Below are 15,058 nucleotides of genomic sequence, written 5' to 3'. Positions count from 1 at the left end.
GTGGCTCTCTTTATCTATACATTCTGCTCTGTGATTGGATACATTGTAACAATAATGAGATTTGTCGGAAACATGTGACTTCATTTAGTGAACTGCTGCGTGTCTGCGTACTCTTTACCTAGGGACAGATCCGCGCCGGGTAATATCAGCTTTCCATCGACCAATCCCCCCAAAGCCGCCCCCCCAGGTGATGGCCCTCCCAGCATTTCTATAGAAGACGATCACGGGCCTCTAAATAAGGGCGGAGCTTAATTCTCAATTCCATGAGAAAGGCTTCATAAGCTCCTCCCCAACACGCCAACCTGAGGACAATGCCACCATGTCACCTGATTGGTACAAATCGCCTTTGTGGACCGGTCCCGGATTGAAGTGGCGCAGACCGCCCGGCATGTCTCCACCCACCTGGTAAGATGAGATGACGCCCCTCCTGGCAGCGCAGCGCCTCCTGTAGTAGCTCCTGGACTCCTCGGATCTCCTGCCAGCCGGGGAGGAAACACAAAATGCTGCCTGCAAGACAGACGGACACCATGATCAGGGAATGTACAGAGGGCTATTCATCCATCCTCGGGGTCCTGCCATGGTGACCCCGGGCACAAAGACAGAAAGAAGGGAGGAAAAGCCAAAATTGTACCAGTTGTCACCAGAAACAAGGGGAACAAATTCCAATGGGGACACCTGGCTCAGTGACCACATGAGGGGGATTTCCCTCCCTTATTTTCTGCTGTCTCTCCGGGGGGACAGGAAGTGATGCAAAATCCTGAGGGCACGCCTGTTCCTGTGCCAACCTCCGTTGTACCTCGGGACACGCTGAATACTCCCCCAAAAAAATACTTCCCCCAGAAGTACACAGGTTGCACATGGCACGCCCTGACCCTCCCCCCGCGCTGCGGCTTCCCCCATTGTTTGTACCGGGCATTCCTCTGTGCCAATAGATGCATGGGTGCCTCCACATCGGTCGGCTAGCTGATGGAGACACCCATCCCGGGGAGGGGGGGGGGTAAGAGGTTTGGATACCACTAGAGAATTGGGAAATAAAAACATAAAAGAGACGCTCTGCATCCTGCAGCCTTCCGGCCACCTCCAGGGGGCGCTATATAGACAAGACCTGAATGAGCAGCACCAGGCGGCAGCAGGATTTCGGTGACCCCATCATACTGCGGGCCCGCAGGGACAGGTAAGTCCATAACATTCAGTAATGAAGAACATATCTATGGATGTAATGGGGGAGGGGAAGGGGGGGATAGAAGGATTGCCATTTATAACTTACCGGTCTCTCCATGCCGGTCAACATGAAGTATGACTTTGCTGATCAGCTCCAGGTCTGGAATGCATTCTTTATTGGTCTGGAAGAGAGAGGAGAGGGCGGGTGAGGCCACGACCAGACACATCGCAGGACAACGTCACCTTTATATGTCCCCGGTCACCTTTCCTCATCGGGACAGAGAGAAAATGTTACGGTGGTCACCGGATCAGAGGGGAAGTCTTCCAATGGGGACACCCGACTAAGAGGAACTTCCTCCCACTTCCTGTTGTGTCTCCGGGGAAAGGAAGAATGGAGGAGCGCGATAACCCGATTGCGATTACTTTAGTAAGCCGACTTTACTCCCTGTACCTCCCAGGACAGACCCGGCAGTACAACAAGAGCCTCACCTCTGGCGGCTGATGGGATGACAACCGCATGGTGGCGAGGACGTCCTCCAGGTAATGCTCCTTCACGGGGTACATAAATCCCGGCACGCGGACGATCGGGCAGTCCCCGAAGTACTTGGCTATGCGCTGGTTGTCGCCCGTGGCGCTCATTAGGATGACTTTGATGTCGGGGTTCAGCTCCTGCATCTGTTTCAGCAGGATGAGCAGGAAGTCCGTGCTGACGTCCCTCTCGTGCACCTCGTCCACTATCACGTGGCTGACCCCCGCCATGGAGGAGTTGGTCTGCAGCTTCTTTAGCAGCACGCCCACCGTGCAGAAGAGCAGCGCGCCGCCGCGCGGAGGGCACAAGCTCTCCAGCCGGACCTGGTAACCCACATTACGGGAGAGGGCCGGTCCCAATTCCTGGCCCACGCGGTGAGACACCGACACGGCGCTGATCCTGCGCGGCTGAGTGATGATGATATTACAGTGCGCTCCCTGTCCGCTGAGAATGGCGTCCTCTAGGATGAAGCGCGGGATACGCGTGGTCTTCCCGCATCCTGTGTCCCCGGCGATCACCACTACAGGGTTGCCGTCGATGGCGGCCAAAATGGCGGCTTTATGGTCATCGGCTGGTAACCTCTGCAGAGGCTCCGCCTGGCTCAGGCGCCATTTATCCTCCAGCGAGCGACTGATGTGGTCCGCTTTGTCCTCTGATAACGGGGTGTATGGCTGGCCTGTGATGGGGTCGCTGACCGCGCCGTAATCCGACCAATCGTCTGACGACTCCATCTGTGAGGTGGAATGATCCTCCAAGTCAGATCCAAGCCCCGCCTCCGGGGGGAACTGCGGCAGAGAAAAAGAAAATGCATGTAAAATTTTAGAGGCTCATTGTGTCTCTGCCCCTCCCACAATGGTGAGATTTCCCCCCAGTAGTTTGTGTCTCTGCCCCTCCCACAATGGTGAGATTTCCCCCAGTAGTTTGTGTATATGCCCCTCCCACAATGGTGACATTTCCTCCAGTAGTTTGCGTCTCTGCCCCTCCCACAATGGTGAGATTTCCTCCCAGTAGTTTGTGTCTCTGCCCCTCCCACAATGGTGAGATTCCCCCAGTAGTTTGTGTCTCTGCCCCTCCCACAATGGTGAGGATTCCCCCAGTAGTTTGTGTCTCTGCTCCTCCCACAATGGTGAGATTCCCCCAGTAGTGTGTCTCTGCTCCTCCCACAATGGTGATATTTCCCCCAGTAGTTGGTGTCTAGGCCCCTCCCACTCACCTGCTGAAAGTAATTCTCCATCCTAACCAGCAAGTACTCCGGAACATCAAAGCGCCGCGCCTGCCGCTGCTGCTCCCGGAGATCTCGTATGGAGGAGCGATGGTACATGGCGTGCGTCAGCGGCTTGTTATTCGGGTCCAGGAGGCCGAGGTCCTTTAATAAATAAAGCGGGGGGAGGGGCGAGGGGTTACATTTAGTGCACTTGTAATAAGGAAAACCTCCGCTATGTACAATCTGCCCCTAAACCAGAAACAACGGCTCCGACGGTGACAACAGGAAGAGAGAGGAAATTCCCCGGTGGTCACCAGAACCAGTGTCCCCATTGGAGGATTTCCCATCTATTCCTGTTCTGGTGACTGCGACAAAGGTGAACGGCTGCGGCCAGCTCATGGTCAGGTGACACGTCTTGATGCGCCCCCCCTGGTGCTGGTATCGGACGTAGTCCTGGGAGGAAGACAAAAGAGCGAAATGAGATATCTGCCGGGACGTGACTCCATGCTGACGTCTCATTGGAGTGCGGCGGCGGCCTACCGTGGCTCCAGACGAGGTGGCCACCTGGATGACGGTGGAGAGGAGGTGTTTGGGACTAACCGGAGCGAACCATTAACACACAACACCCCGCCTGCCATACTGCACTACCTGGGGGACGTCCCGGCTGCAGCGACCTACCTCCATCCACCTCCCTCCTCCTCATTGGCTGGAACGGTCGCAGCTTTCACCTTCTTGTGCCGCAACTTTCTTCCTGAGCCCAACAAGCCGAGATCCTGCGGAAGAGACAAGCCCAGTCACTGAAGAACATCATCTACGGACGGAGGCTGGTCCACCTCTAATACTGCGCTACGGAATATGTCAGAGCTATGCAATCCTATAACAATGATATAACCGATACTCATTTCCTGTGCTCGGCGGCGCCATCTAGTGGCCACAATGCAGCATCACATCACAATACATATCACCTGAAAAAAATATACTAAAAACGCCAAAATTCACAAAATATAGAACTCGTGACAGGAAACCCCAAACTTTACAGTTGTAACAGCAACAGAGGGGACACCTAACAATGGGGACACCCGTGACAGGAACAGAGGGGACACCTTCCAATGGGGACACCCGTGACGTGACAGGAACAGGGGGGAACATCTTCCATGGGGACACCCATGACAGGAACGGGAATAGAGGGGACATCTTCCAATGGGGACACCCGTGACAGGAACGGCAACAGAGGGGACATCTTCCAATGGGGACACCCTGACGTGACAGGAACAGGGGGGACATCTTCCATGGGGACACCCATGACAGGAACGGGAATAGAGGGGACATCTTCCAATGGGGACACCCGTGACAGGAACGGCAACAGAGGGGACATCTTCCAATGGGGACACCCGTGACGGGAACAGAGGGGACATTTTCCATGGGGACACCCGTGATGGGAACGGGAACAGAGGGGACATCTTACAATGGGGACACCCGTGACGGGAATAGAGGGGACATCTTCCATGGGGACACCCGTGACGGGACCGGCAACAGAGGGGACATCTTCCAATGGGGACACCCAGTTCGGTGACAACTGTCTAAAAGGGGATTTCCCATCACTTCCTGTTGCATCTCCAGGACAGGAAGTTAAATCTCACTGACGGGGGAGCCAAACGTAATTCGCCATACCTGAAATATTTTACACGCTTGTGCGGCCGCATGGCGCTCGGCATCGACCTTCCGCTCTCCCCAGCCTTCCACTTCCATTCCTGTAGAGATTTCCTCGCACTTCCTGCCCTGTGGGCAATGATTTCACCAGACAGGAAGTGAGGGAAAATCTTCCCCAGGGACACAGTCAGCTTTACAAATCTAAAAAGCTGCATGAAGAGCTCCAGACCACAATGAATCAGGGCGTCACAGACCTCAGGGGGGGGATCCATGACACCCTGCGCTCAGAGTGTGTCCCCGGAAGACTGAGGGCATCTTGTGGTGGAGCAGAGGTACTGCGGGGGACAGACCTCCTGGGCTGACAGAGGCTCCGCCCACATTTGGGGTGGAGTTGGGCAGCGGATGTCCTTACGCAGTCCTGGTTGGTGCCGGCGTTGGTGTAGGTCAGTGCGCCTTTGATGTCAGTGCCGTGCAGTGCATTGCTGATGGCGTTGTGCAGTCTGACACGGGGGGAGGTATAGAGGACACTGACACGGGGGGAGGTATAGAGGACACTGACACGGGGGGAGGTATAGAGGACACTGACATCTCGGGGGGAGGGGGATTCTCACCTCTCCTCATGTCTCCTTCTGTCTCCGGGCTCACCCGCGGTCCCCCCGCACACAGTGCCCGAATATGTTGCCCTGACACCCGGTACAGCAGGCGGCTAACAAGCGGCATGACAGTTCTAGGCGCCGCCATGCTTGCAAATCAGAGAGAAGCCGGAGCCGGCTGGAGGGGCTGAAAGTAGCACAGCGCCATCGCAGAGGAGCGGCCGCCAGGAGAACTGCAACTTGAGTGGAAAGAGGCGTTCCCCTACTTACCACACAGGGGATACTCCTACCCATTACACAGGGGGTACACATACCTACCTACTACACAGGGGGTACACCTACCTGCCTCCCACACAGGGGTACACCTACCTGCCTCCCACACAGGGGTACACCTACATACCACACAGGGGATACTCCTACCCATTACACAGGGGGTACACATACCTACCTACTACACAGGGGGTACACCTACCTGCCTCCCACACAGGGGTACACCTACCTGCCTCCCACACAGGGGTACACCTACATACCACACAGGGGATACTCCTACCCATTACACAGGGGTACACATACCTACCTACTACACAGGGGGTACACATACCTACCTACTACACAGGGGGTACAACTACCAGCCTCCCACACAGGGGTACACCTACCTACCACACAGGGGGTACTCCTACCTACTACACAGGGGGTACACATACCAACCTACAACACAGGGGGTACACATACCAACCTACTACACAGGGGGTACTCCTACCTACCACACATGGGGTACACCTACCTACCACACAGGGGGTACTCCTACCTACCACAAAGGGGGTAACCCTACCTGCCTACCACACAGGGGGTAACCCTACCTACTACACAGAATGTGGGCACAGCCTGGTGACATCTGGACGCAGCCTGGTGGGCTCTGGACGCAGCCTGGTGACATATGTAGTCCAGAGCCCACCAGGCTGCGTCCAGATCTCACCAAGGCTGCGTCCAGATCTCACCACGCTGCGTCCAGATCTCACCAGGCTGCGTCCAGATCTCACCATGCTGCGTCCAGACCTCACCACGCTGCGTCCAGATCTCACTAAGGCTGCGTCCAGATCTCACCAGGCTGCGTCCAGATCTCACCATGCTGCGTCCAGATCTCACCGTGCTGCGTCCAGATCTCACCAGGGCTGCGTCCAGATCTCACCACGCTGCGTCCAGATCTCACCAAGGCTGCGTCCAGATGTAACCAGGCTGCGTCCAGATCTCACCATGCTGCGTCCAGATGTCACCATGCTGCGTCCAGAGCCCACCACGCTGCGTTCAGATCTCACCAGGCTGCGTCCAGATCTCACCATGCTGCGTCCAGATCTCACCAGGCTGCGTCCAGATGTCACCAGGCTGCGTCCAGATGTCACCACGCTGCGTCCAGACCTCACCACGCTGCGTCCAGAGCCCACCACGCTGCGTCCAGATCTCACTAGGCTGTTGTCACCAGGCTGCGTCCAGATGTCACCAGGCTGCGTCCAGAGCCCACCATGCTGCGTCCAGATCTCACTAGGCTGCTGTCACCAGGCTGCGTCCAGATCTCACCACGCTGCGTCCAGATCTCATCACGCTGCGTCCAGATGCCACCAGGCTGCGTCCAGATGTCACCAGGCTGCGTCCAGATGTCACCAGGCTGCGTCCAGATGTCACCAGGCTGCGTCCAGATGTCACCACGCTGCGTCCAGATCTCACCACGCTGCGTCCAGATCTCACCACGCTGCGTCCAGATCTCACCACGCTGCGTCCAGATCTCACCACGCTGCGTCCAGATCTCACCACGCTGCGTCCAGATGTCACCACGCTGCGTCCAGATCCCCCCAGGCTGCTCATGGATCCGTTATGTAGATCAGCTGACTGAGCCTTGTGGAACATTTGTTCATTTCCAAACAGAACTAATATTTCTGATCTACGTCACACTGACATTGAACCCGGGGCGCAACTAGAGATCACAGGGGCCCATAGCAAATATTGTATGGGGCCCTATGATTGCAGAGCCCACCTGAGATCCCAAACAGCTCACCTGAGAGTGGCACTGCAGAGCCCACCATAGACTCTCTATGGTGGGCTCTGCAGGGTCTCAGGTGGGCTGGTCACACCCCTGCACAACTCTTACCTGCCAGCCCCGATCTGCTGTCCACCACCTCCTCCGCGTTCGCTGGCGGGCCCCGCCTTCTCTTCCATCGCCGGGCCCCGCCTTCTCTTCCATCGCCGGGCCCCGCCTTCTCTTCCATCGCCGGGCCCCGTCTCCTCTTCCATCGCCGGGCCCCGTCTCCTCTTCCATCGCCGGGCCCCGTCTCCTCTTCCATCGCCGGGCCCCTCCTCCTCTTCCGTCGCCGGACCCTCCTCCTCTTCCGTCGCCGGGCCCCGTCTCCTCTTACGTCCCTGGCCCCTCCTCCTCCGCTGCCGACACCGGGCCCAGCCAGCAGCTTGAGATGCCATAGCGACACAGGCATCAGGAGGGATGTCCTGGCCGGGCCACCTGATTGGATTTAGTTCCACAACAGCAGGAAGTTCAGCGCGATTCACGCTCGCCTCCCGCTGCCTGAAACGGGTTATTTCGTTTATTTTTCTTCAAATTCCTCATTTTATAAAAATTAAAAACTTTCTCCCGCTGAAGCGAGACTCCGGCCAGAGGCGGTTTTTGTTTTCTTCAGTTTCGCGCGGGATGTGGAACTTCCTTTTTGCCCTCTGTGTTCTTTTTTTTGGGCACTTCCTGTTCACACGACAACATTGCCACGGAGAAAGGAGCTGAGCTAAATCCTTCCCAGTAGGGGGAGGGAGGAAGCAATAAACACATGGCAGATGTCCAAACCCTCCCCCCACCCTGTCCACAAATTAAGAAAAGACGAAGTTTTGGGTGGAATTTTGCTTTTATACTTATTTTTAGGTGGAACTGAAGCCAAAACTTTTTTATTTTATTTTAGTTTGGATAGAGTGGGGGAGGGTTATAACCCGTTCAGCTTTAATTTTGTGCCACCTGTGTCCCATTTAGGAGATTTCCCCTTCACTTCCTGTCTGATAGCCACGACAGGAAGTGTATGGAAATCCTTCCAAAGAGAGGAAAACGCCGGGTGGTTTGCTTCACCGTGCCTGAGCTGCCCTCCTGGAAGCGCAGATCCTCAGGACGGGTGAAGCAGAAGCAGGGAGATCCTTGCGCTGCAGCGCCTCAGGTACCGCTTCCCCTCCAGCGAGGAGAACAGTGACCCGGCACTGTGGTGACATCACCAAATCTCCTGAGACCAGCAGTGCCTTAGATGATCTCACACTGCGGATACACAGCTATGAGGCTCAAGGTACAGGAGTGCCTAGGCACGTGAAGTGAATTTGAATCTGAAGTGCCGAGGCACAGGAAGTGCTCTGATGTCAGGAGTGACTAGACACACGAAGTGCACTGGTATAAGGGGTGCCTAGGCACAGGAAGTGCTGATATAAGGAGTACCTAGGCACAGGAATTGTACTGATATAAGGAGTGCCTAGGCACAGGAAGTGCACTGGTATAAGGAGTGTCTAAGCACAGGAAGTGCACTGGTATAAGGAGTGCCTAGGCACAGGAAGTGCACCGGTATAAGGAGTGCATAGGCACAGGAAGTGCACTGGTATAAGGAGTTGCTGGGCACATGACATGTACTTATATTAGGAGTGCCCAGGACAGGAAGTGCTGATATAAGGAGTGCCTAGGACAGGAAGTGCTGATATAAGGAGTGCCTAGGACAAAAAGTGTATTGATATAAGGAGTGCCTAGGCACAGGAAGTGCTCTGATAATGGGAGTGTCTAAGCATAGGAAGTGCTCTGATGTCAGGAGTGACTAGACACACGAAGTGCACTAGTATAAGGCGTGCCTAGGCACAGGAAGTGCACTGGTATAAGGAGTGCCTAGGCACAGGAAGTGCACTGGTATAAGGAGTGCCTAGGCAGAGGAAGTGTGCTGATATAAGGAGTGCCTAGGCACATGACATGTACTTATATTAGGAGTGCCTAGGACATGAAACGCTGATATAAGGAGTGCATAGGACAAAATGTGTATTGATATAAGGAGTGCCTAGGCACAGGGAGTGCACTTATGTGAGGAGTGCCTTGGCACAGGAAGTGGGCTGAAATAAGGAGTACCTGGCACATGACATGTACTTGTATTAGGAGTGCCCAGCCACAGGAAATGCACTTGTATAAGGCGTGCCTAGGCACAGGAAGTGCTGATATAAGGAGTACCTAGGCACAGGAATTGTACTGATATAAGTAGTGCACTTATAGGAGAAGTGTCTAGGCACAGGAAGTGCACTGGTATAAGGAGTGCCTAGGCACAGGAAGTGCACTGGTATAAGGAGTGCCTAGGCAGAGGAAGTGTGCTGATATAAGGAGTGCCTAGGCACAGGGAGTGCACTTATGTGAGGAGTGCCTTGGCACAGGAAGTGGGCTGAAATAAGGAGTACCTGGCACATGACATGTACTTGTATTAGGAGTGCCCAGCCACAGGAAATGCACTTGTATAAGGCGTGCCTAGGCACAGGAAGTGCTGATATAAGGAGTACCTAGGCACAGGAATTGTACTGATATAAGTAGTGCACTTATAGGAGAAGTGTCTAGGCACAGGAAGTGCACTGGTACAAGGAGTGCCTAGGCACAGGAAGTGCACTGGTATAAGGAGTGCCTAGGCACAGGAAGTGCAGATATAAGGAGTACCTAGGCACATGACATGTACTTATCTTATGAGTGCTTAGGCACAGGAAGTGCAGATATAAGGAGTACCTAGGCACATGACATGTACTTATCTTATGAGTGCTTAGGCACAGGAAGTGCAGATATAAGGAGTACCTAGGCACATGACATGTACTTATCTTATGAGTGCTTAGGCACAGGAAGTGCAGATATAAGGAGTACCTAGGCACATGACATGTACTTATCTTATGAGTGCTTAGGCACAGGAAGTGCAGATATAAGGAGTACCTAGGCACATGACATGTACTTATCTTATGAGTGCTTAGGCACAGGAAGTGCAGATATAAGGAGTACCTAGGCACATGACATGTACTTATCTTATGAGTGCTTAGGCACAGGAAGTGCAGATATAAGGAGTACCTAGGCACATGACATGTACTTATCTTATGAGTGCTTAGGCACAGGAAGTGCAGATATAAGGAGTACCTAGGCACATGACATGTACTTATCTTATGAGTGCTTAGGCACAGGAAGTGCAGATATAAGGAGTACCTAGGCACATGACATGTACTTATCTTATGAGTGCTTAGGCACAGGAAGTGCAGATATAAGGAGTACCTAGGCACATGACATGTACTTATCTTATGAGTGCTTAGGCACAGGAAGTGCAGATATAAGGAGTACCTAGGCACATGACATGTACTTATCTTATGAGTGCTTAGGCACAGGAAGTGCAGATATAAGGAGTACCTAGGCACATGACATGTACTTATCTTATGAGTGCTTAGGCACAGGAAGTGCAGATATAAGGAGTACCTAGGCACATGACATGTACTTATCTTATGAGTGCTTAGGCACAGGAAGTGCAGATATAAGGAGTACCTAGGCACATGACATGTACTTATCTTATGAGTGCTTAGGCACAGGAAGTGCAGATATAAGGAGTACCTAGGCACATGACATGTACTTATCTTATGAGTGCTTAGGCACAGGAAGTGCAGATATAAGGAGTACCTAGGCACATGACATGTACTTATCTTATGAGTGCTTAGGCACAGGAAGTGCAGATATAAGGAGTACCTAGGCACATGACATGTACTTATCTTATGAGTGCTTAGGCACAGGAAGTGCAGATATAAGGAGTACCTAGGCACATGACATGTACTTATCTTATGAGTGCTTAGGCACAGGAAGTGCAGATATAAGGAGTACCTAGGCACATGACATGTACTTATCTTATGAGTGCTTAGGCACAGGAAGTGCAGATATAAGGAGTACCTAGGCACATGACATGTACTTATCTTATGAGTGCTTAGGCACAGGAAGTGCAGATATAAGGAGTACCTAGGCACATGACATGTACTTATCTTATGAGTGCTTAGGCACAGGAAGTGCAGATATAAGGAGTACCTAGGCACATGACATGTACTTATCTTATGAGTGCTTAGGCACAGGAAGTGCAGATATAAGGAGTACCTAGGCACATGACATGTACTTGTATTAGGAGTGCCCAGCCACAGGAAATGCACTTGTATAAGGCGTACCTAGGCACAGGAATTGTACTGATATAAGTAGTGCCTAGGCACAGGAAGTGCACTGATATTTTTCAGGAGGAATTCCAGTCAGGCTTTGGCACAATTAGCATTATGTTCCCTACAAGACAAAAAATCTTCATGTTCAGATCCATTTGGGACATATTTAAAAAGCGGTGAATGTAACATTCACTGCGGGTGATTCAACCACTAATTTAAAACATATGCAAATAACATACACCCGCAGTGAATGTGACATTCACTGCTTAATAAATGTGTATCGGAGTACACGTAAAGACACAGGCTGCTCTGGGGGATGCGATGGTAAGTACGGCAGCAGGGGCCTCTTTAGCGTCCCATTGCTCAACGTGGAGCCACAGAGCTCAGTAGCTCAAGCTGAAAGTGAATGAGCCATGACTCCGCCCCCCTCTCTGTAGTTTGCGGCTTTATGGAGTGTGCTTAAAGGGGAACACCCGTACACAGTCTTCAGATAGCCCGTAGTGCTCAGAGAATCTTATGCCATGTATTAAACTTTTATATCATGCTTTATTATTTTATTTTTAATATTTTGTGTTTGTTTATGAAAAAAATCAGTTTAAAAATCGATTAAAAAAACAGCAACTTTCCCCCAAAACCAGCCCAGGCCGAAGGAGAGCCTGCCATGTCCGCCACATGAGGGAGAGCGCGGCCGCCGCTGGCACCACAGTAACTAACTGACTGTGAGAACTGGGTGAGGAAAAGAGGCGGGAAACGTGCCCCTTCAGTGCCATTGGTCACCACGAACGTCACTCATCCACATGAAAGGCGGGAGGCTGTCGTCTCCCTGTGACGTCACGCCTCGCCAAACCTTGGAAACATGTAGGGAGAAAACAAGGCGAGGGAGACAAAGGAGTTCACGGCGCGGCCAATCAGATCGCAGGGCGGGGTTTTCTGTCAGGAGAGAGGAGGCGGGAAGGGGAGATTAGCCAGCTGCGCAATTGGGAAGCTGAACGTCGCCTCTCACAGGGCGGACCGTACCATTTGACGACTGAGGGGGAGGTCGGTCGGCTCCTGAGGCGGACAGACGTGATTGAGGGGGGGAGAAACAAGCGCGGGTTACCGGCGTACGTCAGGGTGACATCAGCGGCGAATCTAGCGCGGAAAAAAGAGGAGGGGGCACGCACGCGCTCTGCTCCCCCCTGGCGGTGGTAGGTGCCGGAGCGCGCGGTGACAGGCACGGCACAAGATGGCGGCGGGCGGGGTGAGCGCGCAATGGCCGCCCCTGCAGAGGAGGAGGCGGGGGGAGGAGGAAGTGAGTGGGAGCACCGGGGCCTGGGCGGAGACTAGAGGATGGGCCTGGTTGGAGAGCTGAGGGTGTACCTGGGCCTGCAAAGAGGGCGGACAGTGCACTGGGGCCCGGGAAGAGACCAGGGGGGGCCCCGGGATTCGGAAATAAAGTAGAAGGTGCACCGGGGCCCGGGCAAGAAATAGAGGGTGCATTGGGGCCCGGAAACAGACCGGAGGGTGCAGCAGGACTTGGGCAGAGAGTGGAATTTGCATCCGGGCGGAGAGCATTGGGGGAGGGCAGGAGGAGACTTCTGCGTGTGCTGGGGCCCAGAGAACAGCTGGAGGGGGCCCTGGGACCCTCTGCTGCCCTGAACTCTGCACCAGGGCCCACAACACGTCCTGTTCCCGAGACCGCTTCACGTCTGGACTCTGCTTCCTGCTCCTCTGTGTCTGCATTGGGGCCCGCCGCTGCACAGGAGAGGCGGAAAGATGGTCTGGGGCCCCGAGAGAGGCGACCGGACATCGCACCGGGGCCTGCCACACACGCCACCCCACTGGGCATTACAAAGGGCCGCCTTGCCGGGCAAGACTTGGTACCGGAGTCCACGGGGAGGACGAAAGGTATATTGGAGCAGCCTCCGAATTGTGCATCGGGACCCCTGCCTATTGAACCTGTTGCTTCTCAGAGATGTGTAGCTGGTTCCCGCGCCCCCCAGGACTCGGCACCGGGGCCCTCAGCCCTCCAGGATTCTGCATCCATGGATTCTCAGGACACCGCGGCAGGGCCTAAAGTCTTGTGCGCGCTACGGGCAGCTCAGATGTCCAGCCGGCAGCAGGAACTGGGGACACGGGCTCGCCGGCTGTGCCGGAGGCTCCAGGTGATCCAGGCAAAGCAGGTGGAGCGGCACGTCCGGCAGCAGCTGTCCGGACTGGTGGAGTTGTTGTCCGAACGCGGAGCGGCCGGATTACCGGCGCCCCCGGGGTGGCAACGGGACAGACGGGCGTGCAGCTCTACAGCCCGGCTGCGGGCGGCCCAGGGGGGGTTCGACTCTGACGCCACGGAGAGCAGTTCCGGCGGGGAGAGCGACGAGGAGTCGTCGGCAACGTCGTCGGCTGAGAGTCCCGAACGAGAGAGAGTGGAAGAGGAGCCGAGCCGAGCACCGGGGTAAGTGCAGCCCACAGGTGTGAACACCGGGCGCTTCATACTGCAGGGTTGGACAACTTGAATGGTAATCGGGCAGGAGGAGACTTGTAATGGGCTGCAGAGGAAGGGCACGGCCTCAGATGGCCGGGAATATGTTGTTTACAATTAGGGGACACATGGTGCCCGTCCGCTCTGATCAGCAGCAGATCCTTGTACGTGTCCCCTGCTGACCAGAATGGATTCCACTTTTGAAACCTCCACAGACCAGAAACACAGAGCACTGCTCACCCCTGTCATGCATCTTTGTAATCCACATTCGGGGGAACAAATGACCCTCTTCCGGAGTGGTAGTCATTATCAAAAACTGCAGAACCGGCACATGATCTTCCAAAGAAAACCAAACTCTATTCCACCAGTATCTGTACAAAACTAAAAAACAACCGCTAACGTGTTTCCGCCTTGGCCTTAGTCCTAGCTGTGACTAAGGCCGTGTAAGGCAGAAACGCGTCAGCAGCTTTTTGTATAGCTGCAATGTGGAATAAAGTTTTGATATTCTATGGAAGATCATTGTGTGCTGGTTCTACAGTTCTTGAAACATGCGTGCCTGTTCTGTTTTTTTTTTTACCTCCATCTCAAACTGAACGGACCCGCATTAGGTCTACGGGCAGCCGGATGTATACATGTGTCCGGTAACCTCCGATGAGCCAACAAAACACACGTATGCAAAACTCCTGATGTTTTTGTTATTTTTTTGGAATTGACTCAGACATAATGGGATGTAAACACACGTCCGTTCACTTTCGCTGCCCATAGTTGCATTGGTATTCTGATCACATGCTCCTCGGGGGCGGATATGATTTGAACCCTCACGTGAAAGTCGTCGTAGAAAATTGTTTCACACATTTAATGCATCTAGTTGAATTGTTAGCTGACGAAACAATTTCGTGTGTGGAGCCGTGAACAGGGCCAACTGATCGGAAGCCGATTAATCGATTATTGAAAAAGTTGACAACTTTTTCAATAATCGATTATGTCGATTAGTTGTTGCAGCCCTATTTTGAACTGTACAGATTATAAAAATGGATGGACTACAATCTCATGTTTCGTTTACTCATTTGTATTGAGATTGTTGTCCATCCCGTGGGGGGAGCTTGGAGCGGTGACTACTCTACAACACACACAGAGTCCATGGGAAACAGACGTAGTCACCCTCCAGGAGGAAGGACAGTGTCGGCACCAATTCAGAGGTGATTGGCGGATCCGCTGCCCAGTGACGCACGCATAAGGTCCGGTCT

The 15,058-nt window shown here is 53.7% G+C and overlaps 2 protein-coding genes across 2 annotated transcripts in view; one reads left to right on the top strand and one right to left on the bottom strand.

The window, feature by feature from the left end:
* DHX30 (DExH-box helicase 30) overlaps positions 1-5,285 on the bottom strand; it is a 10,576-nt gene extending 5,291 nt beyond the window's left edge. Inside the window, exons 1-11 of the mRNA XM_018571514.1 lie at positions 5,131-5,285; positions 4,957-5,044; positions 4,566-4,673; positions 3,573-3,667; positions 3,445-3,489; positions 3,215-3,360; positions 3,160-3,161; positions 2,904-3,104; positions 1,651-2,475; positions 1,268-1,343; positions 338-507 (exon numbers count right to left, since the gene is read on the bottom strand). Coding sequence (XP_018427016.1) covers positions 338-507; positions 1,268-1,343; positions 1,651-2,475; positions 2,904-3,104; positions 3,160-3,161; positions 3,215-3,360; positions 3,445-3,489; positions 3,573-3,667; positions 4,566-4,673; positions 4,957-5,044; positions 5,131-5,285 — 1,911 coding nt within the window. The remainder of the gene's footprint in view (positions 1-337; positions 508-1,267; positions 1,344-1,650; positions 2,476-2,903; positions 3,105-3,159; positions 3,162-3,214; positions 3,361-3,444; positions 3,490-3,572; positions 3,668-4,565; positions 4,674-4,956; positions 5,045-5,130) is intronic.
* An 8,014-nt stretch (positions 5,286-13,299) lies between these two features.
* Positions 13,300-15,058, top strand: part of LOC108799625 (KAT8 regulatory NSL complex subunit 1-like) — a 54,782-nt gene continuing 53,023 nt past the window's right edge. The window contains exon 1 of the mRNA XM_018571517.1: positions 13,300-13,784. Coding sequence (XP_018427019.1) covers positions 13,378-13,784 — 407 coding nt within the window. The 5' untranslated portion in view covers positions 13,300-13,377. The remainder of the gene's footprint in view (positions 13,785-15,058) is intronic.

The sequence above is a fragment of the Nanorana parkeri genome, unplaced genomic scaffold, assembly GCF_000935625.1.
Source record: "Nanorana parkeri isolate BGI_ZX_2015 unplaced genomic scaffold, ASM93562v1 scaffold1772, whole genome shotgun sequence".
NCBI lineage: Eukaryota > Metazoa > Chordata > Amphibia > Anura > Dicroglossidae > Nanorana > Nanorana parkeri.
The sequence above is the reverse complement of the archived record's forward strand: the minus strand, read 5'-3'. Positions and strand labels throughout refer to the sequence as shown.